The sequence below is a fragment of the Pangasianodon hypophthalmus genome, chromosome 8 (genome assembly GCF_027358585.1).
Source record: "Pangasianodon hypophthalmus isolate fPanHyp1 chromosome 8, fPanHyp1.pri, whole genome shotgun sequence".
NCBI lineage: Eukaryota > Metazoa > Chordata > Actinopteri > Siluriformes > Pangasiidae > Pangasianodon > Pangasianodon hypophthalmus.
Genome location: NC_069717.1, coordinates 12,995,714 through 13,022,928, shown reverse-complemented (window position 1 = coordinate 13,022,928; position 27,215 = coordinate 12,995,714). Strand labels below are relative to the sequence as shown.

Here is a 27,215-nt window from a genome sequence, read left to right as displayed (position 1 = left end):
AGTTTGCCCAATTACTTGTTTGTTTGTTTTTTGTTTTTGTTTTGTTTTTGTTTTTGTATGAGTTTTTGAAGATACATGTCCATTTTCAACATACAACAAGTGGGTGTCAACTGACCTTTAAATATGCACATTATTTTAAACGGTTTAAAAATTTTAAATCGATATTATCTAAAACCTTCCCCTGGTGTTACCTCCTCTTGTGCTAGACCCACATGGGCCCCTCTGGAGAGGAAACACAAAGACTCTACACAAAGCCAAAGTGTGTGTGACCCTGATGACCTTCAAATGCCCTCCTCCCGAACCTACACACCCTCCAATTCTCACAGCTTTTCAGACACACACACACACACAAACACACACACAGAGTAATAGTAAAGCATAGATATATAATACTGTAAATATAAAAAGGTATTGCACTTTTTTAAAAGGTTTAATCTATAACTATCAAAGGAGCACTTGAAGAAGCATTTTTCCTAGGTCTACTGTAATACTCTTAGAAAATGTCGAACCCGTCAGCAGAATGTTTCCCTCTAAGAAAGGGCTCCAGGTAGAACCTGTTTTTGGAAGCTAAGACCCCTTAAACAAGAACTACTACTACTACTACTCTAATAATAATAATAATAATAATAATAATGATAATAATAATAATATAAAAAGTATAAAAAGAAAAATACAAGATTTTCACTTTAAAATTTGTATAACTGCATCAGTAACTTGTGAAGACAAATGGTGTTTTATTAATAATCTTCATTGCCTCATGATATTAATATATAATTAGATGTTTCATTCATTTTGTCCACATTGATCAGATACTGATCAGAGGTTCTCATTTAGCCTTCACATTAGTGGTGCTAATGTCTCATTTAGCCTGCACATTGTGGTGATTCTCTCTAAGCCACTCAGAATTGCAGCTTCCTCCCCATCCCTGCCTGTCAGATTCCTCATCAATTTGCCTGATTGGCCGCAACAGCATCCTGCTGAAGAAACACAAACACAGACCACATGTCTGCTGAGTAAAGCTGATTGGCTGTGACATTTGTATACTGACCCCCCACAGTGGTTGTGAGTTGTGCTACACTTGCTGTGTGATGAGCCTGATCATGTCAGGAACTGATCCAGAAATATTGTATCCAGTCTCTGTCTTCCTGGGTTTGTACTAAAGAAGTAAACACAAAAACCAATTAACCATTTTTTGTGTTAACCATTTTTGTGTTACTGTGAGTATTCATTTTCACCTGAGACAATACTTGTGTATAGTAATTCATTTGTTCATTCATTCTCAGCAACCGCTTTATCGTGGTCAGGCTCAGAGTGGATGCCAGTCCATTGCAGGGCGCCATGCGCACACAGGGGCAATTTGCATAGCCAAATCAGTGTGAGACGTAGGATGAAACCAGAGAACCCGATAAGAACATGCAAAACTCCACACAGACAGTAGCTCAGGACTGAACCAGGGACACTGGAACTGTGAGGTGGTAATGCTACCTGCTGCTTCACTATGTAGTTTTTAATTCAGTTTTTTCTTTTCCACCTGTCCCTAACACTACACTATATTAACACTTTAAACTCTAAAGATCCCTTGCGGTTATAGTCTTCCTAACTACAAAGCCTTTTAGTAGTTTCATTGTAGTTACTGTATAATAAGCTGAGTTTTTAAGTGTTTAATATCATGCACTACTTCTAAAAAACATTATTTGGCTTACTATTTTGTATAACTGCTACATGAAAGATAATGCTTTGTAGTCATGCTTTAAGCTAGCAGTAATCATTAACCATAAATCACTGATAACTGTGACTCTCGGGTCAGAATAGAACTAACAAGACAAGGCACTTTGTAGTACAGGTCAGTTTGTCTAAATATGAGCATATACCAGATGATGTTCCCTTCTGTGCATGAATGTTGGTTTACCAGTGATTCATTGCTGTAACATTTATATGAAGATTTAACAATTTAATCTCCAATTGTGGCATCCTGTAATGGTTTGAAGACTCTGATTGAATTACATGTTCATCAATTATTTTGACCTCCAAATGCCAGAAAATGGCCTTCAGCAGATCACTAATGAGAAGTGAATCCTGCCCTCTTTCCCTCACCCCTGTTTTTGTTCAGTTAGTAGTCTTACTGCTTGACCTTTGCTCCCAGGAAAAAACTTTCTTCATACTCTATGTTCATCCACTTTTTTTCCTTGTTATGATGCTGTTTTTCACTTCCATAATTAACCAGCAGGAATCTACATCAATAAACATTTTAACAGTTCAAAAATAAAAAAACTCTGCCTTTAAACTATTCATCTAATATAATATATTGAAATGATATGTATCAAATCCACACAATTTACTCAAGCTTACTCAAAACCTGTGGTCTGAATTGAAGACCGAAGTCCACAAACCTAAGAAGATAAAGGAGCTTAGAATGTGCGCATGGAGGAGTGGACCCTCTACAAGTGTCTCCAACCTTGTTAGATCTCAGCATACAGAATATTCATTGTGGGAGTGCCAATGATTTTCAAACCAGCGTTTTGTAGAAAAGAAATCATAACTCAGAAAAATTTTTCTTTGGAAAAAAAGCTAAACATCAGGCATTGCATATGTTGCATAATCCTGAGATACATGTCGAAGCCATGCATACTGTATTATTATGCTTTCACAGGGTCAAAAACTGACTTGACCTACAAGGAGTGATGTGGGATTTGCCATCTCAGTGGAGTCAGTGAGGTGTTAATCTGATAGTGATCGCTGCACTCAGAGGTTTTGACGGGTTTTTGACGGTGTACAGGATCTCCTGATCACGAAAACTAAAACAGTAGTGAAACTAGTAAGAAAAAGTGATGATGGCACATTGTGGTCAGTGAGTCGTTATCTTCAGTTACAAACATCAAGTGGGAGAGGAAATGAGGGGTGAGAACTTTAGAAGCACTATAAACCTCAGACCCCACAGTCATACCACGTGGTTTTATGCTTTCAGTTAAATAGAATCAGGTACTAGTAGGTTTTTGTCATTTCTCTGTCACTGGGTGACTAAACTATATGCCCAAAGTCAGCACACACTCTACAGCCTTACATCGGTGTCTATTCTTTCTAGGTTAGCACTCTCCCTCCTCCCTGACTCACTCCTTTTCACTCTTTATCTCACTGGCTTTACAGCAGTCTCTTTATGTAGTTGCCGAGATCCACATGCGCCCCCTCCATTCTCTCCATTGTTAGTTCCTTCAGGAGGGTGTGGTTGAATTGATCACTATTATTTAAAGGGGGAGGGGACATAAAACATTCAGGAGTTTTTGAGTTTTTATGCTTTATGGACCACCTCATATTCTAATCCATGTCTGGGCTGACTTCCTTTTCAAAACTGGTATTGGTGTAACTTTCAACAAGATCACCCCGCAATGCCTGCTTCTAACGATAGAAGTAACCTCTTCCATTTTAAACATGTCCATTCTCATTGTTTCTATCTTTATATCAAAACAAATCACGGTTTTAGACTCAGTATAGTTAACTCCATAATTATTGGCACCCTTTAAAGAAACAGAGCAATCTCCTTGATATTCGTAGGTTTGCAAATGTGACTTCCATTTTCATTACAGACCACAGGTGGGTTAAATCAGGAGACGGAGATGGCCATTGCAAAAAAAAAAAAAATTATGATGCATCCAGGTTTTTGGTTAATATATCGTAATATTTACTGGAATGCATGAAGACATCAGTCTACAAGAACCCATGGACCACCACACGCAATTCAAGTTGTATTCCCAGTGACAGTCAGTGTGTAATGCACAGTTAGAGGCAGGATGCAAGTGTGTATACACAGTGGGTGTTTTATCAGGGACAATCTAAATCAGTTTCCATAGTGTGGGTCTATAAATTGGAAGGCAATAGCAAAGATGGATAATCCATTATCAGAGCAGAACAGAAACTAAGAAACAGGAACAGAAGATAACATTCAACTTCTGGTTGAGTGCTGCAACCATCTGTGCTGATGTGCCTCACCAGCATTTTCACTTTCATTTTTTAAGTGTTTTGTTTTTTGTATTTGAATTGTAAATTGAACTTGAGTATACAGTTTGGCCATCACTGAATCTCTTGCCAGTCTCAGTGGAGCTATTACAGGACACCTGAGCTTGAAAAGCAAATATTTGATCTTGTCTGTCTGCTGAATGTAAGTCAAACACATCGCTTTATCACTATCAGACTGCACTCTTTGTTTTTGTCTTTTATGCTTGCTGTTTTTGTGCTCATTTGTTAAGTATTTATATAGTCTTGGTAGTGTATTAGTAGTATTAGTAGTAGTACTGTAGTAGTAGCACAAAATATACATGAGGAGCACATTGTAGGTGTGATTCTTAATGCTATTGTCAAAAAAAATTCATATTTATATGCTTAATATTTTAACTCATATTTAGGTCTAATGATTAGGTTTACTACTATATGGCGCATTGTGAATATCTTATTCTTTATCACATTTTATATCTATAGCTAGTAGTTTATTTATAACTCATGAATCTAGGTAGGCTTTGTATTTTCTGTCATGTTGCCTAACAACAATAAAAAATGATGGCGTCCATAGTATTTTGGTCCACAGACTGATAAATAGGGGTTTGCAATTAAGCTCCCAAGACATGTCAGTGGATCCAGACATTTGTCACTCTTATAACTACAAAACTCTTGGTTTTACTACTTGGAATAAATAATCAGTGAATAATACAATTAATGATGAATAATCGAATAATAATCTAAGTGAGGTTAATAGAAGAGAAAGACTATATGAATTTTTATGTAAATTTGTTTATTGCTATATAAACAAATTTATATATAAGATTTTGTTTGATTATTTGCATTCATTTCTGTTCATTCATTCATTAGATGATTATATATCTAGCTAGCTGGCACTACCAACTAGCTTCAAAAAAGTCAAAGAGCAAAAACAGGTCTTTCCAGCTCTCTTGTTACAGGAAAATTGATTAGCTGAAAGGCACTGCAAAACCACCAGCCGCCACTGGCTTTGATCTACAGTGGATATAACAAGTCTACACGCGCCTGTTAAAATGGCAGATTTTTAAATTACAACATATAAAAATTAAGTGAAAAACAACAGAAACATTTTAGGGAAAAAGGAAAAATAAAAAAGTTACAATAACCTGGTTGCATAAGTGTCTGTGTTCAGAATGAACCAATCACAATCAACCTCATGTTCAAAAGTAATTATCATACAGCTGTCATCAATTAAATTATTCTAATTAACCCCAAATAAAGGCCAGCTGTTTCTGTATGATTTTCTTGGCATCTTCTTTGTTTCATCTAACTGCTGGAGCCATGGTCTGCTCAGGAGAGGGGTAGAAAAAAATTTCCAAAACATTATATGTACCATGGAACACTGCGAAGGCCATCATCAACAAATAGAGAAAATGGAGTACCACAGAGATGTTATCAAGAACAGGATGTCCCTTCAAAATTTACAAAAGGAAAAGACAAAAACTTACCAGGGAGGCTGCCGAGAGACCAACAGCAACATTAAAGGAGCTGCAGGAATATCTGACAAGTACTGATTACTCTCTGCATGTGACAACAATACCTTGTATTCTTCACGTCTGGGCTGTGGGGTAGGGTGTCTAGCCGCAAGCCCTTTCTCACAAAAAACATCCAAGCCCAAATAAATCACCCCAAACTATGTGTTATGGTCTGACCAATTCCAAAAGGTATAATTATTCCAGAATTCCAAAAGGTATGTTTGGTACAAAAAAAAGCACATCACCATACCCACAGTGAAGCATGGTGGTGTCAGCATCATGCTTTAGGACTACTTTTCTTCAGCCAGAACTGGGGCTTTTATCAAGGTGGAGGGGATCACGAATAGCTATAAATACCAGTCGATTTTAGTGCAAACCCTTCAGGTGTCTGCTAGTAAGCTGAAGATGAAAAGGAATTTCACCTTTTTGCATGACAATAAACCAAAGAATACATCCAAATAAACAAAGGGATAGCTTAACCAAAAGAAGATCAATGTTTCTGAATGACCTAGAAAGAGCCCAGACCTGAATCCAGCTAAAAATCTATGGGGTGACCTGAAGTGGGCTGTACACGGGAGACGCCCTTACAATTTGACGGATCTAGAATGTTGAATGGGATTCATCATATGTCAACATTTAATAAGGTAATAAGATAAAACAAGATAATAAGGTAATAATTCTGACATATTTTTAAATTTTCTACCTGATGGAATTGGGCATCCATATTTATTCTAGTTTCGTCATTAAAAAATAAAAGTAATAAGCTATAGTGTCCAAAACCAGGACCTAGGAACAGAATGTGTTCAACATGTTCACTAACACAACCACACAACTAACACAACCACAGTGTCGCACAGTCTTCGGGAGGAAGTTATAATCTGAATAAGCATAATTGTTCCCTGTTATACTTTACTGACTATATTTTTTGTGTACTACAAGCAACATTCCTCAGCTTTAGGGTAAATATCAGAAGCTACACCGACTCCGTGGACCTGTGGTGCACAAAATGTTTAGTGACATTCACTGTTTTTGTTTCCTCACAAAGATAACAAACTTTAGACAAACTTTTAAAGGAGTGTACTTCTGTATTAATATCCTTTTAGTGTTTGAGCGTTTCATAGTTTCATATAAACACATCCGTGTTTACCGACTTTGCTTGTTCAGTTCACCACAGAGAATCATGGCGCCGCCATTTCCCTCTCCACCCGCAGAGCCCAAGCGTGTGGACTTGAGTTTACTAACCAGCTTTAATATTTACGTACAGCGTTCCTGATTGTCTGTTTCGCTATGTAGTCTAATTATGTATAACTACGTGTACAGTGAAATGCTCATGTGCTTGTACTCAGTCTTTTTTGATAAGCAGATAGCTACACACAACCACCTTGCAAACAGCCTAGCACCATGAGAAGCCTAAACACCGAAATTAGAGAACTGTAAACAGTTCCACCGCGGATTATCATCTAAATGGACCTCTGCCAGATTCATAGCCGACCTATAACGATAAAAATGGACTGAACCTAAACAAGTCTGCCGTTAGAATAGAGTTTGTGTTACGACATGTCTACAGCACAATAGTTAAACATGTTACACGTTACAAGGCAAGTGTGAAACCCGAGGCTCTTTTTAAACACAAGCTACACAATTAGGAATTTCAGCGAGGTGAGTCAGTCAGACATGATTTATTGTCTGTTTCTTTTATTAGCCCCACCCCATAAAAAATAAACAAAATAAAAAAAATACCACAACCACCAACCAAAGAAGGCCAGTGAGACGACAAACCTACATTCACGTACTTGGGCTGCATGTAATTTGATTTTTCTCTTATGCTGATTTAATATTTAGCGCGCTTTCCTTGTGTTTACCCTATACTCGAATTAAGGCATAATTGAAAAACCCATTAATATCCAGCCCATATGTGTGATTGTAGCGTTGTCGTGCCGAAACGTAACGCGTACGACTCTATAGTATCACTTCAAACCCATTGTAATTCGAGCAGCCGTCGCCACGTGACCGCGTATTATACTAACTAAAATGTAGCATCATGAAAGGACCGCCCACTTCGCCTTCCCACCAATAATATTCTGCAAAATGGATAGGTTGGGGGACGTCAGGGGGGTAAGGGCAGCAGCTATGCATTGGGGATTAGTTTCTAAAGTAGAGACTAGTGGCCTTCGGGAGCAAGAGCAAGCAGAGGTAGGACTGATTCAGTTTTATAAAGAAACGCGTGTTTAGACGTTTCCAGATGACTTTTATTGAAGCAGAGGAAACGGGAGCATTTTGTATGGCACTGTCTGTGTGGAGCAATAGTAGGATAGTATGAGCATATGTGACCCTCTAACACACAAAGAGACAGTTCTGACACAAAAGGCTACCAAGCCGGCTTAATACAATCAACACAAAGTACTATGGGTAGGAATACATTAGTGTATTTATTTTATATATATATATAAATACACACAGCGTTAGTCTTCAATCTATGGGTATTTATGGAGAAAGCTGTAAACAGCGCTGTATAGATCTTAGACGGCTGTTTGATTTAACAACGAAAACAAAGCGGTTTTGGGGTCTTATTGTGGTGTGGACCAACAATAAGCAAAAACAAGGAATGAGCTTTCACAAATGTCCTGGTAATTCAGTGTGTACTGATATAAAGCTTCTACAAAAGTGACGTGAAGTCGGACAGCGTTTACTTGAAGCGTGTTGTTAGAAGCCGGTGTGTGCCAGCGTGGTGTTTGTTATGTTGTTCACTAACGGGCTTCATTCAAAGCCCGTGCTTTATCCCTGTGTGAGCTCGAGCGGCAGGCTGTATGTAAAAGACGGCGCCTTGGACCAGAGAAGTGCAGCTTCGTTACTTCCTATCAAAGCGTGGAAAGTTCGCGGCAAAAACTGTCCCGCGAGATTTTTTTTTCTCTCGGCGCTACTCGCAATGCATTGAAAGGGGAGGAGAGAAAAATTACGGAGCTCCAAGTGTCGAAACTGACGAGAGAAGGAGGAAGCCCAGTGTTTATTTTCTCCTTCTTTTTTTCATTCAAACCCTATTTGAAAATTGTGTCAGAGACGTGCCATGTAGTACAACTGTGTCCAGATGTGCTAAATAGTGCAGCTGTCACATGTTAGCCTAGTTTTATTTCCTATAGACTAGACATACATTACATTATTTATTTATCTCTTAAGGAAACTTGCATAGCAAAGGATAGTGCACAAATACGTGGATATACTAAATAAATACTCATTACAGAAATATATAAAATACCTGTTAAGTTCATAATATAAAACATTTTCTTTTTTTTTTTTAAAGGTCACGTGCTTTTTTCATAGTTTCAAACATGCACTAGTATAGGGCTATAGAATGCAGAACAAATTAAGTAGTAAATAGATCAATCAAATATGCTTGCTTTTACAATACTACATAAAATTGTGATGTTCTGTGTGCACCAAATACATATTATAATAATACAATATATTTAAAACACTACTGAGGAGGTAGGGTAATGGTTGCATGTTAATCCGTCTTGTATAAATGCAGTTTGCAGCACAATATGTTTGTTGAACATGTATTTATATGTAACACATTGTAATGACACAATAATTAAGTGACATCGCATAAGCAGGAGTACAACAGCATGATTGCAAGTGTGAAATTGCTTTTATACAACCAGTTTAAAAGCAAAAAAATTAATATTGAGTAACTGACATTTCAGACACAATATGGCCAAATATTTTGCTACTATGGACTGACAGCCCATAGCAAGTGTTGTAATGGTTTCAATGTAACGAATTATTGCTAGAATTGGAAATTTATGTAGTGAACACAGACAATGAAAATACACACAAGTGCCGTTATACTAAGAATCAGCACTCTCGGAACTTCGCTTGTCCAATCAAATTAGTGGAACGGAACTAACTGTGGTATAATAATCCTTGTATTAAAAATGATAGATTAGATGAATATGAAATCATAGATATTTGGAATTTAATTTTGTGGTTGGCTACGAGTGATCATCTGATGATAGGTCTAAATGCATTCACTATCTTACAGAAAACCCGAAAATGGCAACAATTGTTAACCCAGAACTAGATGCCCTTCAGGACAAATCCAGCCGCTATGAACTCCTGGCCTGGCTTAACAGTTTACTGAAAACTAAGTTTACTAAAATGGAAGAGATATGCTCAGGTATGTGTTTTGCTTTACAGCAAAGTCATGGTGAAAAAAAAAAAAGAAAAGTCCTTAATATACTTTTTTTTTTCTTTTGCAGGGGCATGTTTTTGCCAGCTGATGGACTGGCTCTTTCGAGGGTCCATCGACATGAACAAAGTGAAGTTTCAATGTCAGGACCAGGCAGACTTTCGCCACAACTATAGTCTTCTGCAGACAGGATTCAGAAAAATGGGTGTCACAAAAGTAAGGTTTCCCATCATACTGTCTGACCATACCTTACATTTACTGTATATTTGTATTGCATCCAAATATAAAACAGAACTGAATGATACAGAGTTGCATAATGATCTACATTTGCCTCTTTTTACAGTCTATCCCAGTGGAAGAGCTCATAACAGGGAAATTCCGGTCTAATTTTACTTTTCTGAAGTGGTTCCGGAAGTTTTTCCAAGCTAACATGACTGGGCAGGTATATAACCCACTGGAGGCACGTAATGGACAAGAAATTGCACATGCACAACCCAATCTTCAATCTCCCCAGAGATCAAAATCATCAGCAAACCTCAATACCTCTGGTAAGACTATGTTTATTACAGAAATAATAAATAATTACAATATTGTAGGTGACTTGGTTAGATATTGGATTAGATATCCTTGCCTGTTGTGGTCTTCTAATTATATTTTATATTACATATTATAATCGTGTATTGTAATTGGTTATGTAAATGTAAACATAAAAAGGTGTGTAATTAATTATCTTAATTAATCATTGGCTCAGGAAAAGGGAAGGAGGATTCTGACTCAGATGTGGATGTTTCGGAAAAAAAGTCTATCACTTATGACCCCCAGTGGCAAGAAACCTTCAAATGGATCAAGCCTAGCACTCTGGGGGATATCTATGCATACTGTACAATCTGTGACTTAAATATTACTGTGTTTAACTCAGGATTGCTTGATTTAAAGCACCACCAGCAGTGTAAAAAACACAAAACGCAACAACTAAAGACATCCAGAAAAGGAAACCAGGTCAAGAATTTCACATGTAGTGAACTCATGTTGCGCTTCATTCAAACCCACTGTCTGCCTTCTCACACCAGGAAGGTCTCCCAGCGTACAGCTAGGCATGTTCTTGGATTACAGTACCCAAAAGACATTTCTTTGGCTGCTAAGCAGGTCCCTTACTGTGTTTACCTTTATGGACAAGTGGCGCTAAGTGAAGAGAGTGAGGAAGAGAACTACAGCTGTGTAGTACTTCTGGGGTTCTTTGATGAAAAGGCTGCAAAACACTGTATAAGGATTCTTGATATTTTTCAGCGTGTAGACTCTGATGATGCTATTGTTGAGTCTTTGAAGGACATTGTGAAAAGATTTGAGTTGCCGTTGAGCAACATGGCAGCTTTCTATGTTGATGACCAGGATGAGCTGTCTGGGAAGGTTTCTCTGAAACTGAAGAAACTCAATCCAAAAGCAGTGGCTCTTGGTGGGCTTTATAGCTTGGCAGACTCAGCCTGCAATGCTGGAGTAAAGGCCTTTTCTGACAAGGTTCAACAGCTTATTGTTAACATTTATGAACACTGTTCTACTTGCTGCACTAAAAATGACAATCTTAAGGGATTGTTTGCTGGTGTTTGTGGCCTTGATGGCTCTGTCCATTCTCTCTCTCAGAGCAGCAACATATTTTGTATCCTAATAAGCAAGGTGCTTGAAATGTGGACAGACTTGATCTCATACTTCACATCCTGCAGTGAGAATGATGACAAGGCTAAACACATCTGCTCTCAATTGGAGGATCCCAAACTCAGGATTGCCTTCATGTTCCTGGACCATGCTCTTGGACCACTTAAAACCTTTAATGATCGTCTGGAACGGCGTGAGGGTTTTGCTCGCGCAGATCTTGTCCAGATCTTACGGGAAGCAAGTTGCCTACTTCGCTCCTATGCTTCAACATTTCTCCATCCTCAGGCTGTGGTGCGTTTTCTGAAGGAACGAGACCCAGCCATCCTTGAGAACCCAAAGTTGCATCTTCCTAGCAATGAACTGAGCTTTGGTGGGGATGCAGTGGAGAACTTTCTGTCTGAGAGGGAAGAAGAGTTGACTGACTTTCTGAAGGCATTTCAGGATGAGTGTATGGCTTTCTATAAGGCACTTACAGCTTGCATTGCTAAGGGGCTGCCCTTGAGTGATGGTATCCTAAGGAATATGTCTCATCTTCTAAGCCCAGATGGAAGGTTAAAGGTCACAAGCAAAGGTGTTGTAGAACTTGGTGAACAGTTTGGCCTCTCAACCAACCCAGAGGTATCTGCCAAGCTCAGAAATGAGTTTCTAGAGTACCAGCTCATTGAGGAAGGAAGTGGTGAAGAAAATGATGAGAATGGACATGTAGAAGGCCTATCAGATTGCTTTCCTAGTCCTTCCTTGGAGTGTCATTGGAGCTCTGTCCTTAAGACCACTGCAGAAACATCTGTCTTCAGGAAACTTGTCCTTAGTCTTTTGGCTTTGCCCTGTCCACCCCTTGAAGCTGAGAAAGTCTTTGCTCAGGTATGCAGAAATATGAACTTATTTGTGCTTTGCTTTATACATATTTGTCATAAATGTCTTATAGTGCAGGATGCATGTATAATTCAATATAAATATTGATATGTATCTGAAATTAATGTAGCCTCAACAAATGTGAACACATTTTACTAAATCTTTTTTAGTTTAACAATGTGTTCTTACATTGAGGTAATTTAATATATGCCAACTGTCCAACATACACAGGCAGTGGAGAATGGGGACATTGGCAAATTGGATGGCAATTTGGCAGACAGTGAGTCTGATACCCTCAAAGAAGTGGATTCCACTAATGACGATTCATCCTCCGAAGTCTCCAGCACTAAGACAACACCTGTTAGAAATGGGAGGAAAAAGAAGACATCAAGTAAGAAGTGAATAAAGTGAATTTGGCTATTTCAAGAGAAAGATTACACACTAGGTTGACGTATAACTGCAGAAGAGTAAACCCTGAATACACTTTATATATGCATGGGCTGAGATGATAGGAGTTGTGAACATCACAATTTTGTGATATTAATTGCAGTTCATCTGTGTAGAAAGATATGACACACCGCCATATAGCTTCTTACACAGTGCACACATTTATGTGTTCTCACATGCCACTCATTTATGGCTTATTGCAGTGTGTCAATGATTAATTCTGAATTGTTATCTCAGTCAGCCTTTCACTGCAGTAGAGGATCTGTATAATTCAAGGATCAAATGACACAAAGTAATCGAAAACCTGCAAGTCTCTGACAGTCTCAGCTTCCTGTAAAGGTGTTTACACCAGGTACTTGCAGCACACTGTTTAGAATACTTGTTGTTATTGTTATGCCTACATGGTTCTTCCAACAAGGAAGTAAATCATTCAGAGGCTACAAGACTTCGGTGCAGTAATATTTACATTAGCACTGTTATTGATGTGAGAGATTAGCTCTGTTGCACTACAGGTAGCTCCTGTACTTCTGCAACCACTAAAACAGGGTGTCCATAGGTCCTTAAAAATCTTGATTTGTATTATATAACAGTATAGAATTATTATAAACACTTCCAATCACAGCCAGTTATCTTGCTCATAGAAGTCAGTTGGATTGATAGAAACAATATGCTGTTTTCCAGAGATGAGTGACCTTTCAGTCTCAGTGAAGCCATGCACGGTGCGACTGCAGAAGATAACCAATAAGACAGGTGTGAGCAGGACACAGTAAATAAGTGCTTTACAGTCAGAGCATGTACTCTTCATGGCAAAGCACCTTATTTCCTACTCCTTCCTTTATGTACAGGTGTTTCTCGTCTGTGGTGATCAAATATTTGATTTATTCAAATGACATGACAATCAGTGGTCTGTCTAAAGAAAGTATAGATGAATAGATGTTGAGCAATATAGATCTTCAGAGCAGGTGGCTTGAATTTCTGTATCTCAAATTCTTCTCCTGCAGCGATGAAGTTAAACAAAGATGGGGACCAAGTCTTTACTGAAGATGATGTAGTCTGGACTAAGGAGGTAATTACTTTTTTGATGTTTTCAGATCAGATATAAAATTCTTATCTCTACCGCTACCCACACTAATTTCCATAAAACACTATTAACCGTTCTTTCTGTCTTTCCTGCTACCACCTTTCTTTTCTTATTTTTATTTGGGTATACTACAGTCTCTGGTGCTTCTGCTGGAGGTGCCTGGCCTGAGTGAGGGTGTGTATGTTTGTTTGTTATCCCTCAGGACTCCATTAGGGGGATTTATGGTTGGGAAAGCAGTTTGCGACAGAAGCCGCAGGCACGTACTGTCTTTCAGGCTGGGTCAGGCACCTGGGCCAAACCACAGAGCCTCCAATTGGACAAGATGGATCAGGCGGTATGTACCTGCCAAAGCTTGAGGCAGGATTCTCTGCTGTGACATAATTATGACAGCAACCTTGGTTAAAGGTGCATTGGTAGAGTTTGGGCTCTAGCAGTCATAAGCAAATCAACAAAAACATTGGATTTGTGTTCTTCTTGACCCCACCTCCTATGTATGCACATGTACACAATGCCTCGCCTCCGAGAATCTATCCACCCAATATATTTAGGTAAAGACCTACTCATTGGATCCCTCGGGCCTCCACCTGACCCAGGTTAGGGGCAGCTTCCCTGCAGATCATCCTTTATTAACCAGTCTTGGCTAACCAGTTTACATTCACTATTAATCTCTTTTGACTTGGCCATTTATGACGAGGTTAGCTATAAACATTTGAAATACTGGCACAACAAGTAACTGCTTTGTTGTTGTGGTTGTTGATCCAAACATTTTACCAGTTTACACTGATCAGCCATAACAGTAAAACCACTGAAGGGGTGGAATATATTAGGCAGCAAGTGAACAGTCAGTTCTTGAAGTTGATGTGAAGCATGAAGCAGGAAAAATGGGCAAGCGTAATGATATGAGCGACTTTTACAAGGACCAAATTTTGATGGCTAGACGACTGGGTCAGAGCATCTCCAAAATGGCAGGTCTTGTGGGGTGTTCCCAGTATGCAGTGGTTAGTACCTACCAAAAGTGGTCCAAGGAAAGACAACCGGTGAATCGGCGACAGGGTCATGGGCGCCCAAGGCTCATTGATGTGTGTGGGGACCGAAGGTTATCCCATCTGTTCCAATCCCACAGAAGAGCTCCTGTAGCAAAATTGCTGAAAAAGTTAATGCTGGCTATGATAGAAAGGTGTCAGAACAAACAGTGCTTTGCAGCTTGCTGTGTATGGGGCTGCATAGCCCCAGACCAGTCAGAGTGCCCATGCTGACCGCTGTCTACTGCCAAAAGCACCCACAATGGGCACATGAGCATCAGAACTGGACTGTGGAGCAATGGAAGAAGGCAATGGAAGAAGAATGGTCTGATGAATCACGTTTTCTTTTACAGCTTGTGGCTGGCTAGGTGCGTGTGCATCGCTTACCTGGGGAAGAGATGGCACCAGGATGCACTATGGGAAGAAGGCAAGCCAGCTGAGGCAGTGTGATTCTCTGGGCAATGTTCTGCTGGGAAACCTTGGGTCCTGGCATTCATGTGGATGTTACTTACACGTACCATCTACCTAAATGTTTTTGCAGACCAAGTACACCTCTTCATGGCAACGGTATTCCTTAATCCTCTTTCAGCAGGATAATGTACCTGCCACACTGCAAAAAATGTTCAGGAATGGTTTGAGGAACATGACAAAGTGTTCAAGATGTTGACTTGGCCTCAAATTCCCTGGATCTCAATCTTATCCTGCATCTGTGGGATGTGCTGGAGAAACAAGTCCAATCCATTGAGGCCCCATTTCGCATCTTACAGGACCAGGATCAGGTCATAATGTCTTGGTGCCACATACCACAGCACACCTTCAGAGGTCTTGTGGAGTCCATGCCAGGTCAGAGCTGTTTTGATGGCGCAAGGGGGACCTACACAATATTAGGCAAATGGTTTGAATGTTAAGGCTGATCGGTGTATGTCATTTAGAATATGAATGTTTGTCTAGGAAAAATTTAGCTACTTCAGTGTTCAGCGTCATCAGGTTTCTCCATCTTGTAAAAGCTGCTCCTAGATTTATTTATGTTTTACTTCCTTAGGGTTCGTTACAGTTTGTTGCAGAAAATTGTTTTGTTTTGTTTTTACCCCACAGCAACAATATGTGGAGACACTGGCCATTTAGCACTATATTCCACCATATTTGCATTTCTGAGCAGATGGGAGTGGAGTGAAGGGCCTTTGAAGGAAAATGCTACAACATGACTGACAGGATGGATCTCCGACACAGTCCAACACAGACCTGCATATTTTTAGCTGTTTTTTTCTTGCGTTTATTAGACTGTTTCAACAATTCTATTTCATCATTTCCCAGATATTTCTAATATTAAGAACAATAACAATATTGACCAGTGCACCTTTAATTGGCCTGCTGATTAATTGGGCCATTGGACTGATTCTGAGTGAATTCATTCCCTCTTGCTACTGTCTTGTCAGCTGGATGCAACTTTGGCTTTGGACACGTCTCTTATGATTCACCCTCTATTTTAAAGCACCAACACCTCGCTTTCTATCCTTCTTGCAGCTCTTTATTTTTTCTTTGTTTCATCCTTTCAGTTTCTGCTCATGTGCTTCTTCAATGTATATATCATTCTGATTAACACAAAAACATGTAGTGTATAAGGATCTACCCACTCCAATTTTCTTGGTGCATCTAAATGGAAACAGGCATGGTAAGGTTAGCATGAGATCTCTATATGGCTTGCGTGTGTGTGTTTTTTTTTTTTTTGCAAACACATTCCTGTTGTACATATTGTATGGTGAGTCTCCATCTTCCCTTTCGTTCTCTACATAAGTTGATTCTCTCTTGGTTCCAGACAAAAAATGATGGAGGCCAAGCTGTATCAAGCATCACCACACCAAGTCCCAAGCCTGGAAAGAGAGCTCAAATGTACCAGGTAAATTTACCATTGTTCCAGTAGTCTTTGTAGAAGTGCTAGGGGAATTATTCCTGAGTTATTGATTGGCTCCTGACCTCAGATTTGTTGGTTAGGAACTAAGATATGTTTTTTCAGGCCAAAGAACTTGTGCAAAAGTCTTGGGTACTCTACATTATTTTATAAAATTTGTCTTAAATGTTTTGTGTATTCAGTATTAGTGTGAACATGTAAAACATGTACAATTCATTTTGGAAAAAAAATGTATGCTGTCTGGAATTACCTGCAAACAAAGAAGAAAGTGAGCAAGTTTCAAATAACCTACCAGTCGATTTCCTGATAAAACTACATAACATTGGTCACAAATATTGATTTAATTTAGTGGGGTGTCCATGGCCTACAGACTGGATGGGTACCTCGTTAACATCAGGAGGTTCCAGGCAGCAACCAAGCTCCAGTTAGTCCGTTTGCTGGAACTTCAGTATGCGGATGACTGTGCCCTAGTATCACGACCCCAGAAGCCCTGCAGTTCACTCTTACAGCTGCTGTTAGAGCATATAGCAGGATGAGACTATCCGTGAACATCAGGAAACAGGAAGTCCTTTAATAATGGTCATCGGACCCCCCACAAGAAGCACCAATATTCTTCATCGCAGACTCCCCCTTCAGTGTCGTACCACACTTTAAATATCTTGGCAGTTATTTATCCAGTGACTGAAGCATGGAGAGAGACATTTTGAACAGGATTAAGCAGGCCTCATCATCCTTTGGAAAATTAAGGAGAGGGTTATTCAGCAACAGTAACTTCCATCTTCACACCAAAGTTTTTGCTTACCAGGCGATCTGCATCTCTACCCTCCTATACAGCTGTGAAACTTGGACCATCTATGCTCTAAACCTAAAGATGTTTCACATCAGGTGTTTGCAGCGCATGCTAAAAGTGATCTGGCAAGACTATGTGCCACACACTGAGATCCTGCAAAAGACTAACTGCAGGAGCATAGAAGCAATTATAATGCTTCACCAACTAAAATGGCTTGACCATGTCATCAGGATGTCAGCTAATCCCCTGCCACGTAAAGTATTGTACGGTCAACTACATCTTGGCTGCTGTTCTGCTGGAGGTCAAAAAAAGAAGCTGAAGGACTAGCTAAAAGCTGGTCTCAAGAAGTGCGAGATACAGCCTATGTCCCTAGAGGTGACAGCTGTGGACCGGACAGTTTGGGAGCAACTCTGTCACCAAGGAGTGCAAATGGCTGAGGACAGGAGAATCTAACACTGCCTCGCTAAAACACAGAAGAGGAAACTGACCATGTCTGCACCTGTTCCCCCAAGAAACCTAGGACAGGTTTTCACATGGCCCTGTCTATAAAAGACAGTGGACATCCAGCTCTGGGCGTTATAGTCATCAAAGAACAGTGTGTGTGGTTTTGCACTTGCAGAGTATGATATATTAAGAATAATATTTCTGGCTCAGATGTGGGTCCGTTGAGGACTAGTGGTTAGGCCACAGCGCTCTCACTACCGCGGCCCGGGTTCGAATCCCGGCCAGGGAACCAACACCAGCCACTGGGGCTGTGTGCAACAGTGTGCTCTCAGTGCCGGGCCCAAGCCCGGATAAAACTGGGAAGGGTTGCGTCAGGAAGGGCATCCAGCATAAAAACTATGCCAAATCAAATAGGCGGACCAATGATCCACTGTGGTGACCCCTAAGGCGAGCAACATTTCTGGAGCAGATGTCCATTAAGAAAAAGTTGATGTATTCACTGAATTCCATGTCTTCTCCCTGCAGGATGGGAGGGGTTTTAGCATTGGAGAGCTGGTATGGGGGAAGGTGAAGGGTTTTTCATGGTGGCCTGGTCTTGTAGTGGCCTGGAAGACAAAGACATCTCCCCAATCTATGAGACGTGTCGAATGGTTTGGAGATGGCATGTACTCAGAGGTAAGAATCTTACCCTGCGTTCCAATGAAAGTCAGTCTTGACTTCACTCACCATTTCTCTCTAGTGCCAATTCCTACTGCTATCTTATCTCTGTTTGTGAGTAGCTCAAGTGAAGCCAATGGAAGCATGTGAAGACGACTATAGATATCAGGAAAAACACTTACGGTGATCTTATGCAGTACTAATAAACTGTTTGTAACTAAGCTGAATCAATAAAAGCACTCAATATTTTTAAAAAATCCAACATTTGGCCTGTTGAAATAGGGGTTTATATAGCTGATTACTCCATGTACACAAGACAGCTGATGTAACCTTACCTTGCTTGCTAGTTAGCATGTTAGCAGAAAAGCAAGCTAGTTAGCTAGCCAGTATGACTCTCTACATAGTCCCTGGGAAATAGACCGTATGGAAAATGACTCTGAGTACTATTTTTGTAGTGCTCATCAGTGGGTATTTGTGCAATATATAGGTGATATGCACTTCAGAGGTGTGAAGAAGTTGATTATGGTGTGATAAAACAGTTCTGAAACCCAGGATTGCTCTTTCACCAGTAGAACCTTTTCTCCTTTTCCTCCTCCAGGAGCCAGCATGCTCAGCACTGACTCTTTCTTTATCTCTGCAGATTTGTACAGAGAGGCTTTTGCCTTTTGCGGCATTTGCAAAGTGTTTCTGCAACAATTCATATGCCAGTCTGCCCACTTACAAAGATGCCATTTACCAAGTTCTTGAGGTAAATTAGAATAAAAGTCACACTCATATTAAACCTTAGAGTGGGTAAAACAGATCATGCTTATACCGTTTATGTCTAGCTGGCAGGTGAGCGTTGCTCAAAGACCTTTGCATCCTCGGGGAACAAACAGGAAGAAATAAAGGCCATGCTGGACTGGGCTTTTGGGGGCTTTCAACCCACAGGCCCTGAGGGATTTGCACCTCCAGACACTTATGGTAAGAACACAGCACCAAGAGTACTCTGTGTTTATGTCCTTTATTTTTACATTTTACTAGCTCCATAGTATAGCACTCAGAAAATACACTTTTAACTCTAATCCAGTGGTTGTCACCCGGTGGACCGTGGTTCAAATGCAGACCCAGCTAAGTTTCTCAGCAAAACTGAAGCGAGTACTTAAAAAAATATTGTAGCAGAGCAGATCAACATGTGAAAAAACTGGCTACAATTCAGCGACTCTAATCATGTACCAGCACAGTTTCTGTAACAGATCCTCTGTTGCATTTTATACAATCACATGGATTTCTGCAAAGTATTTAGCTGAGGGCAGCTCATCAGACCAGAGACTAGCTACAGGGCTATTAGTTCAGAAGGGAAAAGACATAATGGTTTGTTTTAGAAATGGTCGATGACGAAAACAGAACTTTTAAAGACGAATGGAGAAAGAAGCGTGTGTATTCTCTCTGCATCAAATTAAAAATAAATGTGTTTCGTCTGTTCATGGCACAAAAGTAGGAATTTGAAGCACCACTACTAAGCAAAACATAACCTTTTAAATTGTCTTATTTATAGCCATTAACGGTTAAGTATTAAAAGGAAACTGTTGTCAGTTCAGTCATGTTAATTGCTTATCAGGATCTTTGTAAGCAGGAGATTTTATGTAACTGGACTGGACTGCAAATTTGAGTTGAATACCCCTGCTCTAATTAATGGTTTGCCATTAAGAGTAGTTTTTGATGTTAAATGTTTTTATGTAAACCCATGACTGTAAAACCAATGACTGTAAATGTAAAACTGTTATATCTGTAGAACCTATGATGGACAACCTGAATGGTGTTTTAGCGGTGTATAACTTGTATCTTAACAAACACTAAACTCCCATTTTCTTCACACAGCTTCATTTGTCAACCAAAAGACTGAGTCTTCAGACTCCTCTGTGTCTGATTATCAACCTCCAGCCAAAAGAAAATATGTTCACAGAGGCAGACCTTCCACAACTCAGGAGTACACAAAAGGTAGATGCCAAGACATGTTTATATCCTAGATTTAACAGTTTAATCAAAACAGTTTACTTGGACAACAGTATACTTGCAAATGCATACTGCAGCATGTTTCTGACTCGTTACTTATATTATTACCTCTATATCTTCATCAGAGCAAATGGTTCATGAAGTTTCAGTAAAAGGGAAAAACATTGAAGGTAAGTTGCTTTAATGTTTGACTTTTTTGCCATGTATATCATTGTGCATGCAAATGTAAAAACCTGGTTCTTTTACACACATTCTCTAGATTTCTGCCTCTCATGTGGCACTGCAAACACTGAGATTTTCCATCCACTCTTTGAAGGGAGCCTTTGTTTAAAATGCAAGGTAATGCATTGTGATTTTCCCTACTGAAATAATTGTGCAATTGTACACAGTTATTGATTTATATATGTTTTGTGTGTGTGCGCATGTTATTTGCCATTACAGGAAAATTTTACAGAGACTTTATACAGATATGATGAAGATGGATATCAGTCTTACTGCACTATCTGCTGTGCTGGACTGGAGGTCATTCTATGTGGCAATGCCAGCTGCTGCAGGTTAGAATCACATAAGCATACACTTTCTATGTTTTAAATGTGAATAAACTGATGAATTGCTTGCATCTGTGGCCAATCTCACCACATCTCTTCCTTTCAGGTGTTACTGTAAGGACTGTCTTAATGTGCTGGTTGGACCAGGGACATTTGACAAGTTGACAGAAGTAGATCCGTGGAGCTGCTACATTTGCCTCCCCCCTAACAAATATGGTGTTCTGAAGCTCAGACCAGACTGGAGTGTGCGTGTTCAGGAGTTCTTCGCCAATAACAGTGCCTTTGAATTTGTAAGTAGCAAATAAGACAGCCTTGTTAAATGGCTATCTTTCTGTTTCCTGTTGATGACTGTGTTGTTCTAGAGAAAGATAAGACTGAAAGGCCAGAGGGAGGTGTAAAGGCACACTTTCATCACTTTCATTCTCATTGAAGCTTGATTTGATGTTTTGGTTATTAATACTAAAATTCGACGTGTGCTGAGTGATTACCATAAGTGGCATTTTTCCATGTGGTACAGGAACCGCACAGAGTTTACCCCTCAATTCCCGCTCACCAGCGCCGGCCTATCAAGGTTTTATCCCTCTTTGATGGAATTGCCACAGGTCAGTTTCTGGGTTTTGCTTTGATATAAATCAGAAATAGAGATAAAACAAAATTAAACATCCAGAATAGAAGGATATTATTTTAATATGACTTTTTTCCATAGGCTACCTTGTTCTGAAAGATCTAGGCTTCAAGGTAGAGCGTTACATTGCTTCTGAGATCTGTGAGGACTCCATTGCTGTAGGGATGGTCAAGCATGAAGGAAGGATTGAATATGTCAATGATGTGCGCACCATCACCAAAAAACATGTAAGTACATTGACATAAGTGATTCTGTGGGTTTTGTATGAACTACCCTACTGCTCACACTATCCATACTGATAACACTATTGTAAAAGCGATGGACTTCTTTATAAAGCCTTTCTAACACTTCTGCTCATCTGTACTACAGCTGGCAGAATGGGGACCGTTTGACCTTCTGATTGGTGGCAGTCCCTGTAACGATCTGTCCATGGTGAACCCAGCCAGAAAAGGCCTTTTTGGTAAGACAATTCTCCCTCCCAGTGACACTAAAAATTACCATTGGCAAGCATTATACTTTTCTCCCTATTTCTCTACTAGAGGGCACAGGCCGACTGTTCTTTGAGTACTACCGTATACTAACTATGATGAGGCCAAAAGAAGATGATGACCGACCGTTCTTCTGGCTCTTTGAGAATGTGGTGGCCATGAGTGCACATGATAAAGCTGACATTTGTCGCTTTTTGGAGGTAGGCTTTTTATATGAATCTCACAAAATGTGGCAGCTTATGTGGCACCTAAAGACCATCACATAAGCAAAAAGTGTGCTCATGGGCCAAATCCTGGCAAATTGTCAACTATTCCAGAAACTTTGCGCTTTAATTGTGCTTAATAGCATTTTAATTGCTTATGTATTATTTATCAGTTTCTGTGGAAAATTTGAATTCTTGTGTGTAACAGTTATTTTATTTATTTTATACAATCCTTCTGCAAATTTTTATGAAGGATGCCAATAATTCTGGAGCTCATTGTACATGTAAGACATCACTGACAAGAAGTTGTTCATAGACAATTATTTAGCCAAAATTAGTAATTACAAATTGGGGTCCATTCATTAATTAGTGGATTCACATGATCTATTATTCTCTAATTCCTTTTTTTCAGAGCGACGTGATGCATGTGCATCATTATTTTCTTATTTCCTGTGACTTTCATCCAGAATATTTTCCTGCTTGTATAATCTTTTTTCTGGGTCTGTTGAATGAGTCTAGTGAATGTTGTTCATAGTGTTGTGTGGTATATTAGCTTACATTTTACTCTCTTTCCTTTTCTGATCTTAGTGTAATCCGATCCTGATTGATGCTGTGAAAGTGAGTCCCGCCCACAGAGCTCGCTACTTCTGGGGCAATCTACCTGGAATGAACAGGTACTTAGACCTGAAGCTAAAATCTAAATTCTGTTCCACTGAACACCAAATCACCAAACCATGCCATTTGATGAGTGTGAAATGAATTCATTTAGATTAATTAAGTTAAAATATTATAACAAAATATGATGACAATATGCATCTTTACAGACCACTGGCTATATCACTTAACGACAAAGTAGATCTGCAGGATTGCCTGGAAGTCGGTCGGGTTGCTCAGGTCAGAATGAGAAAGAAATGCATTGATACTAGCCATTTATAGCCACATATTGACTTGTCCTGACATTATACTGCACTGTTTCTACAGTTTGATAAAGTTCGCACCATCACTACAAAATCTAATTCCATTAAGCAAGGGAAAATGGGACCTCTTCCTGTTACCATGAATGGGAAGGAGGATTACCTTTGGTGTACAGAGATGGAAAGGTGAGCATGAATAATAAAAGAGAATCATAGAGCCAGTCCCAGTTGCAAATCAATTCATATGTGTTAGCATGCTATCTGACTGCAGAACAATTCGAAGCTTTGAGCATTCTCCATATTATATCTTTGTGCATGGGTTCATTCAGCTTTATTTAAATGCAGTCTTTTTTATTTCAGGGTATTTGGCTTCCCTAAGCATTACACTGATGTGAATAACATGGGTCGAGGCCAGAGGCAGAAGGTTCTAGGGCGTTCCTGGAGTGTTCCTGTGATTCGTCACTTATTTGCACCACTGAAGGATTACTTCGCATGCGAGTCTTAGTTATGCTTTAACTACTATCTTTTAACAGCCTTGCGATTCAAAGGCAGAGGAAAAGTAGTGTCATGGAATTTTCTACCTACAACCATAAAGTCTATGTTTCTTAACATTTTTTTTAATTAATGAATTTTTAGAAGTTTTTGGTGTTTTGCAAACAAACAAATCTGTTTTATGACACACCTTTATTGTTTTAAAGTCACCTGATCACTTTTTCAGCTTGATCAAGGTCAGAATGCACAGACACTTTTTGGTTCTATTTTATACATCTTATGTACTGTTGATCTAGTTTTGTTTAGACTGTCTTTTTTAGACTGTCTTAATGACAATGTTGTGCTAGAGAGCCACTGAAACCCCACCCCACTACCTCAGTTAATAATCTGTGACTGGTGCATCATCTGGAGAAATGCTGTTTACCTATTTATACATTAATATACATACAGTGAGTTGGGCTTATAGGCACTCTTAATGTTACATGAACTTATCTGGTCAGGAATTTTTATAACTATTCATCAAAATGGTCATTTTAACTCATGCCATCATGTATTTTTCAGAAATTTTAATTATTTTTCTGCCTCAGTTTACATACTACTTTTACACTACCATCACTCGTTCTCTTGAAAATGTTTAATGTAATCATGTAATATATTTTTATAGTACAAATCCCAAAGCACATTTGAATATGAAACAAATCTAACCTGAAAGTGAATAAGCCTCAAATTTTTTAAGCTGACAGCTTTATTTTTTGAGCTTCTGGTGCTGATATCACTTTTTATTGTTTTTCTGAATATAAAGAGGAGGAAAAGGCAACTTTGTGTAATAACATAAGTGCCTACAAGAGGACATTTAATATTTTATACATGACTACTGTGATTCCTGAATATATTTTAACATGGCTACCATTATCACTGTATGTTGAATGTACAGAGTGTCCCAAAAGAATCCATACGTAGGGGAAATTAATACTTTTTAGCAAAATGTAACTTTATTTACAAAACACCCTCTACATGATTGCCATTTCTTTGTAAGCTCACACTGAGTCGTCTCTCCCACTCATGATGAACTGGTGATAACACATCTGGTGTTATGCGTGTAATTGCATGTCCATCGCAACCTTGCGACAGCTTCCCGATCAAGCCTTGAGAATGATTTCAATACGTTTTTTTGTCAGACATTCTTAACACTTCAAAGGCTATCTGAAAAAAAAAAATATATATATATAAAATATAAACTAAGTATGAAAATTTTTGGAAGACATTTTGCTAAAAAAGTCTTAATTTCTCCTATGTACGGAGACTTTTGTGACACCCTGTAGAATCAGATCTCATTGACAGTTTGTGCTTTGTTCACATTAAGAAATGCCAAAAAAAAAAAAAAACATTCTGTGCCTCCAATTGTCCAATTCAGCAGTGAGGTGCTATAAATGTAGATAGTCATATTTATCCAGGACAGTTCGAGGTGCTAACAAAGCAGCATTTGCTTGGTGCATGGTGCTTATTCTGTGGAAGTTGTAAAATTAGTATTTATTCTGTATACAAAATTATGTTAATCAGTTGCTGTTTACTAGCATTTTCATTAAATCAGTTAGAGCAGTGGTTCATAACAAATAAACAAAATGCTGTGGTCACATCTATGGTGTAATCTGAAATGGTGATAAAATGCATGTGTATCGATGCAAGATGCATGAGGTCTGACTAGCTGAATGCTTTAGCATTTGAAGTGTGAAGTCATTTATGTAAGGTATGTGAAATGTCTTTATCTTGCTTTTTGTAGCATAGTAAATGTTAGCATATCAGGAGAATCTACTTGAGCTAAACTATTTACACCAGCAGGTCTCATGTCCATGGAGAACACTTTAGAACAGACTATTTTGGTTTTTTGACAAATCAGTCGGTGCTATTGTTTTTGATTAATTCTCTTTTTTATTTTTTGAGAGTGATTTTTAGTGCTGTCCTCTTGAACTTTTCTACTGAGCGATCATTTTAACAAGCTTTTATATCTGAGTTCTCATTGTCAGAGGGTGATCATTGCTGTACAAGCTAGGGATGGTCTCCCAAAGTGTCGAGCATAAAAGCCATGTCACAACTTATAAACAGGGCTACATTTACATTTTTATATTGTAACTTGGTGTTCCACTAAGCTTGAACAACATGTGATGTAACTGGCAACTAATAAATTGTTTCAATGTACTGTTTAATCTGAACCTGCTCAGTTTTTTTAATCATCCTAGAATTAAACACCTTATTTTCTTTTGGATTTGCTACTCTTCATTTTATCAGAGGTGCTTACTGGTTAGTATTCAGTAAGCAGGGGTGCAAACCTTTGCAAAGAACTGTCTTATTCAAACAGTTGTGTTGGTTAATCAGTATCCATCCATCCATTCTCTTCACCGCTTATCCTAAACGGGGTCGCGGGGAGCCTATCCCAGGTGACTCAGGGCACAAGGCGGGGGACATCCTGGACAGGGTACCAGCCCATTGCAGGGCACATTTGCACACACTACAGGCAATTTAGAAATCGGCCTACAATTCATGTCTTTGGACTGGGGGAGGAAACCAGAGTACCCAGAGGAAACCTCCAAAGCACAGGGAGAACCCCCAACGCTGGAGGTGGAAGAAAACATGCTAACCACTAAGTCACCATGTCCCCTGTTTAATCAGTATTTATTACATAATTTTTAGATAATCTACAAGAAACTATTTCGTCTATTTAACCATATAGTTAATCAAATAAAAGGCTCTATTGTTTTTATTAATTCTGTGGAGATACTACAACCTGATCTTGCTGTTTATTCTGCCACAATGTTAGCCCCACCTGAGAGGGTTGCTTGAGTTACCCTCATGCAACTAGTCATTCTGGAGGGGAGGGCCCCTATTCAGATCTTGCTTAGGATCCTTTTAGGATTTGCTTGCCTCCTAAGGACTATAGTCTGCCCTGATATCAGGTATAGAATAATGGCTTCTACACCTTATGTGAGTATTCACCAGTTCCAGTCCTGGAAGGTCAGCATCCAGAACAGTTTGGTGACTTCCTGTGTTTAACACACTCCTACTAAACCTGTATTTTTTAAGTGATTATTTGAATAATGTGACATGAGAAGGAAATTCACACAATAGTGCTCACCCTCAATGACTGAAACTATGGGAACCCTCCCATGCAGTGTTTATATGGAATTTAGTCCATCGCTGTATCTGAAATGGTGCCTTACTTCCTGTAAGCTAGCAACTGCAAAGTACATTCAGGGTCTATGATCAGGGGTGCACAATATTCACTATGTAGTGCACTAATTTGGGAGTGTGCCACTTGGTAACAGTGGTTAAAGGCACAGTGAATAATTATCTAGTACACTCACTGATATCCCACAATGCACTGCAAAGGATTAGTGTCCAGTGATGTAACCCACA

General features: G+C 39.2%; 1 protein-coding gene across 6 annotated transcripts; it reads left to right on the top strand.

Moving 5' to 3' along the window:
* Positions 1 to 4,067: 4,067 nt before the first annotated feature.
* dnmt3ba (DNA (cytosine-5-)-methyltransferase 3 beta, duplicate a) lies at positions 4,068 to 26,008 on the top strand. 6 transcript variants are annotated; one of them, XM_026920992.3, is made up of 26 exons: positions 4,068 to 4,153; positions 9,541 to 9,675; positions 9,758 to 9,903; positions 10,031 to 10,235; positions 10,439 to 12,198; positions 12,421 to 12,580; positions 13,318 to 13,386; positions 13,638 to 13,702; positions 13,920 to 14,051; positions 16,556 to 16,636; positions 18,408 to 18,557; positions 19,180 to 19,287; positions 19,367 to 19,502; positions 20,400 to 20,519; positions 20,660 to 20,704; positions 20,794 to 20,873; positions 20,976 to 21,088; positions 21,189 to 21,372; positions 21,600 to 21,684; positions 21,789 to 21,934; positions 22,077 to 22,167; positions 22,247 to 22,395; positions 22,987 to 23,072; positions 23,223 to 23,292; positions 23,380 to 23,498; positions 23,673 to 26,008. In XM_026920992.3, the coding sequence occupies exons 2-26, from the start codon at positions 9,552 to 9,554 to the stop codon at positions 23,815 to 23,817; spliced, it is 4,569 nt and encodes a 1,522-aa protein (XP_026776793.3). In that variant the 5' UTR covers positions 4,068 to 4,153; positions 9,541 to 9,551; the 3' UTR covers positions 23,818 to 26,008. The 6 variants fall into 6 exon arrangements, with proteins under 6 accessions (XP_026776793.3, XP_026776804.3, XP_026776786.3 ...); XM_026921003.3 differs by lacking the exon at positions 4,068 to 4,153 and adding an exon at positions 7,604 to 7,694; XM_026920985.3 differs by lacking the exon at positions 4,068 to 4,153 and adding an exon at positions 7,701 to 7,910.
* The last annotated feature ends 1,207 nt before the right edge of the window (positions 26,009 to 27,215 follow it).

What these genes read in the sequence shown, in the direction of transcription:
- dnmt3ba (XM_026920985.3), top strand. An exon ending in TGGACAAGATGGATCAGGCG is followed by an intron (nt 14,052 to 16,555) that starts GTATGTACCTGC and finishes TCTTGGTTCCAG; the next exon opens with ACAAAAAATGATGGAGGCCA. An exon ending in ACATTTGTCGCTTTTTGGAG is followed by an intron (nt 22,396 to 22,986) that starts GTAGGCTTTTTA and finishes TTCTGATCTTAG; the next exon opens with TGTAATCCGATCCTGATTGA.